Genomic DNA, 4,659 nt, shown 5'->3' on the forward strand with positions numbered 1-4,659 from the left:
AGGGTTTAGGATTTGATCACTAGCCTTTTGGGTTGCTTTCCAGGGTTTGATACCTGCGCATCTTTGTTTCCTTCACTTTTAAGGTTTAGGGTTTCGGGTCTAGGCTTTACAGTTTAGAATTAGGGTTTAGGGTTTAGCATTTAAATTTTAGGGTTTGGGATCCAGGTTCTTGGGTTTAATACCTGCGCGCTTCCCTTCCTGTTAGGGCTTAGAGCTTAGGGCAAGGGTTTAGGGTTTAGGGTTTAGGGTTTGATACATGTGTCTCTTTGTCTCCTTCACTTTGTCCTTGTCGGCTTTCTTCGTCTGCCTGTGAAGAGTTTGTTTTCATCTTTTGTTTGTTTTGTGTTACTTTTTTCAAATTTGATTTAATGATAAAAATTTGCTTTTTTGTTTCTTTGGGGGCCGCAGTTCTCCCGAGTTGAGGTGTACATACACCTGAGCCGCGCCTCGCCTTCCCGGCCTCCTCCCCTTCCCCTGCTGCTGCTGCTGCTGCTGCTGCTTGCTGCTGCAGCAAGTGGTGCTGCTGCTGCTTCTTCAGCAGCCAAATTCCCCTGCGGAGGTGCTTCGGCGTTTCTAGCGTTTGCCCTGGTGTACGTACACAGCAAAATAAAAGAAAGATTTTAAAATATATTAAAAAGAATTTCAGAAAAAGAAAAAACAAAAAAGAGAAAAACTTTCTAAAAATTGGATAATTCAAAAAAGCTGCCGCTGCACATTTGCTGCTAATGGTTTGGATGCAGCCAAAATGAAGTTAACAAATGAATAAATGAAAGCACAAATCAATTAATTTATAAATAATAAAAGAATAAATGGATTTAAAAATAAATAATTAATAAATAGATAGAAGTAATAAATAAATAAATAAATAAATAAATAAATAAATAAATAAATAAACTCCTGGGTGACAGAATTTGGAAGCACCGCTTTATTCATTTGGGCAATAACTACAGACATAAAATAAGCAAAAGATAAACAATTAAATTAATTAAAAATTTAAACTAATTAAATAAATTAAATTGATTTAATTAAAAAATAATTAATTTAATTTAATTGAAAATTAAAATGCAAAATTAAAAGAATACCTTTTACAGCTCCTCCAGTGGGGGTTTCATAGGGAACGTCTTCATCAGATTCGCAATTCAATTTTGAATTTTTAAATTCTTTTTTCATTTTATTAATTATTCTTTTAACTCCTCCTTCGATTGTAGAATGTCTTCTTCTTCCATTTACTTCCATGCCAGGTTCTGCTGCTGCTGCTGCTGCTGCTGCGGCTGGGGAGAGGGCAGTGCCGTTCGCGTCCTGTTGCTGCTGCTGCTGCTGCTGCAGCTGCAGCAGCAGCAGCTGCTGCTGCTGCTGCAGCGCGCAGGAAGCTAAGTGGCGGCTGCTGCGCCTCAGCAGCACGGGGCTCTGGGGCTCATGGACAAAGGTTTGTGGGGAAGCAGCAGCAGCAGCTCCGTCAGCAGCAGCAACAGCAGCAGCAGCAGCAGAACGGGCGCTGCAGCAGCTCTTCTGCAGCCACTGCTTAGCAGCAGCAGCAATTAAGTTTTCGTACCAAGGAGCAGCAGCAGCAGCAGCACCACCACCAGCAAATGCCTCATCTTCCTAAAAGAATAAAAACAAAAAGTCAAATCGTTTAACTAAATTCGAATTAATTAAATGCAATTCCTTTTGCCTTTTCTCTTTTATTTATTTATTATTTATTTATTTATTTATTTATTTATTTATTTATTTATTTATTTATTTATTTATTTATTTATTTATTTATTTTTTTATTTTTATTTTGTTTCTACCCACCCCACTGTCTGCCTCTGAGCTCCCAGAGGCTTCCGCTGGTGGGGAAGCGGCCGTGCTGCTGCTTGCTGCTGCTGCTGCTGCTGCTGCTGCTGCTGCTGGGGTGCTTGTTGCTGCTGCTGCATCTGCTGCTACGGTTTCTGCTGCTGTTGTCAGCTCTGCTGCGTCTGCTGCGTCTGCTGCGTCTGCTGCTGCTGCTGCTGCTGCTGAGAAAGGGACTGAGGGTTTCTGCAGCCACGAGACGGGGGGCCTCAGGGCCCTTCTCTGCAGCAGCAGCAAAAAAATAATTAAAAAATAAATAAATATAATTCTTCAATTTAATTTATTTTATTTTTAATTTTTACTTTATTAATCCCCAATTCCATTTGAGCCAACAAAGGGGGCTTCAAAGCAGCAGGAAATAAGACACAAAGGCAAAGGAGGGGCTGCTCACAGCGATAAGCCCTAAACCCTAAACCCTAAACCCTAAACCCTAAACCCTAAACCCTAAACCCTAGACCCTAAACCCTAAATTGTACAGCCCGAACCCTAAGCCCTCAGCACCTCTTGCTGGCAGACGCAAAGAGGAATCGAAGTTTGTACAGCTGCATCCTTCAGCAAGATCCCGCCCTGAAATCACAAACCCTAAACCCTAAACCCTAAACCCTAAACCCTAAACCCGTAGAGTCTGAATGAAGGCTTCTAAATGAGGATTTCTTCCTTGGGGCCTCTGAACAAAAGAAAAAAGGTGATAGAACACTTGAGAGCTGCAGCAGCAACAAGTTCTTGGCCAGCAGCAGCAACAGCAGCAGCAGCAGCAGCAGCAGCAGCTCCACCACCCCATCTAGCTCCACGGGTAGCAACATGCACAGAGATAAAGAAGTAACAGATACGGCAAAGCAGCAACAGCAACTGTAAGAGCAGCAGCAGTACCAAAAGCAACAGCAACAGCAGCAGCAGCAGTAGCAGTAGAAGCAGCAGCAGCAGCAACAGCAGCAACAGCAGAAGCAGCAGCAGCAGCAGCAGCTGCAGCAGCTGCAGCAACAGCAGGAGCAGCAGCACCAGCAGCAGCTGCAGCAGCTGCAGCAACAGCAGGAGCAGCAGCAGCAGCAGCAGCAGCAGCAAAGGTAGTTGTAGCTGGCCAATCGCACTTTTTTCCCAGCGGAGAAATGCGTCGAGTTCATATAAATATCCTCTTCGGGAGATATAATGGCCACAGTGGGATTCTCCTCCATCCTGCCCTTTTAGCCTAGAAGCCGCAAACCCTAAACCCTAAACCCTAAACCCTAAACCCTAAACCCTAGACCCTGTTCCCTATGTTCTGAACCCTAGCAGAGGCTCAGGAAAGCTTTGGAATTGTTTGTTGCAGTTTGTGAGAGGCAGCTGGAAGTTGTGGTTTTGGAATTGAGCTGACTGGTGTATCTGTACACCGGCGCCGCGCAGAACAGGTGTCTATACACCCGGAAAAAGGTTTTTAATGGCCTTTTTTCTCTCTTGAGAAATTTTTGAGACATAAAAGTCCTCAAAAATGAAAATATTGAAAGAAAAGAAGAGCATGGCGCCCCACAGGCGCGGGGTGTTGGGCTGTTGCGCTGGCGTTAGGCGCGGCGCGATCTGCCGGGAAAAAAGGAATTGTTGGCGGAAATAAATCAAAATAAAGATAAAAATTAATGTTTTATTTGTTTTTAACCTTTTTAGACTTCAAATCGCAACTCTTAGCGCCGTTTTGAACCCGATTCGATAGAAACAACGCCGCCAAATTACCACTGCGGCAGCCGCCGCCGCTGGCTGGCGACCCAGGTGACCCTGTGAGCGGCGAAAACTGGAAGACGAGTTCAACTTTAAATTCATTTTCAGCTGAAATTTTTTAAATTCTCGCAATTAAACTTGAATTTGATCAATTTCAAAAAAGAAAGAGCTTTCAAACAAGTATAATTGCACACGATCTCGTCGCAGTAGCAGCCGCGGCCGCCATACATGTCGCTGGCCTCTCCGAGGATCGCTGCAGTTTCGCTCCTTGTGTCCCATTTTTCTCCGGTTTTTCTTTTTAAAATTAAATTAAATATGAATTAAATTTATTTAAATTCTGATATTTTCTTACTTTGCATTAAATAGCGCGAAAACAGCCGCTTTCCCATGCTGGCTGCTGGCGGGGCCGCTCGTGGCAACAAAAAACGGCTGCTGCTCAGTTTGCTTGAGAGGCAGCGCGGGAAAGCCTTCAAAGAGGAATAAAAATAAAAACAAAAATAAAATTAATTTATTGAATTCAAAAAAATGATCTAATTCTTCCCGTTTCTCCGTATTCCCCAGCTTTCCCTTGGAACGAGCAGGCGGTGATCATAGCGGCAGCAGCAGCAGCAGCAGCAGCAGCAGCAGCAGCAGCAGCAGCCGCAGCAGCGCATCTACAGCAGCAGCAGCAGTCTCTTGGACTAATTAATTCAAGAGCTAAAACAGCAGCAAAGAGAAGTTCAGATAAGCCCTATAATCCAAACAACTTCAAGGAACGCCCCAGCATCTTTCCCTGCAGCCGCCAGCCCCCCTTAACGCTAAACCCTAAACCCTAAACCCTAAACCCTAAACCCTCAAGATGTACTCCACCGGCGGGGCCCCCAAGCTGGTGAGCCTGGAGGGCGCGGAAGTGAGTCTTCCCCCCAGCTTTCCTCAGCTGTTGTTTGATTTTGCAAAAGAAGTAATTCGAGCTCAGCCAGAAGATATTTATTTGTTTGGAAAAGAGTATTTCGACGCTAAAAGAACAGTACTCAAACCCTAAACCCTAAACCCTAAACCCTAAACCCTAGTTGCCTCATTCGAGCTCAGCCAGAAGATATTTATTTGTTTGGAAAAGAGTATTTCGACGCTAAAAGAACAGTACTCAAACCCTAAACCCTA

At 44.0% G+C, this 4,659-nt stretch overlaps 1 protein-coding gene across 1 annotated transcript; it reads right to left on the reverse strand.

The window, feature by feature from the left end:
- Window positions 1–1,041: 1,041 nt before the first annotated feature.
- Window positions 1,042–3,005, reverse strand: ENH_00008630 (hypothetical protein, conserved; the record flags this gene model as incomplete). The annotated part of the gene is made up of 4 exons (XM_013578686.1): window positions 1,042–1,602; window positions 1,795–2,055; window positions 2,335–2,400; window positions 2,922–3,005. 4 exons carry the CDS (start codon window positions 3,003–3,005, stop codon window positions 1,042–1,044), a joined length of 972 nt encoding a protein of 323 aa, XP_013434140.1.
- Window positions 3,006–4,659: the final 1,654 nt, after the last annotated feature.

The sequence above is a fragment of the Eimeria necatrix genome, genomic scaffold, assembly GCF_000499385.1.
Source record: "Eimeria necatrix Houghton genomic scaffold, Enh_scaff1250, whole genome shotgun sequence".
Taxonomy (NCBI): domain Eukaryota; phylum Apicomplexa; class Conoidasida; order Eucoccidiorida; family Eimeriidae; genus Eimeria; species Eimeria necatrix.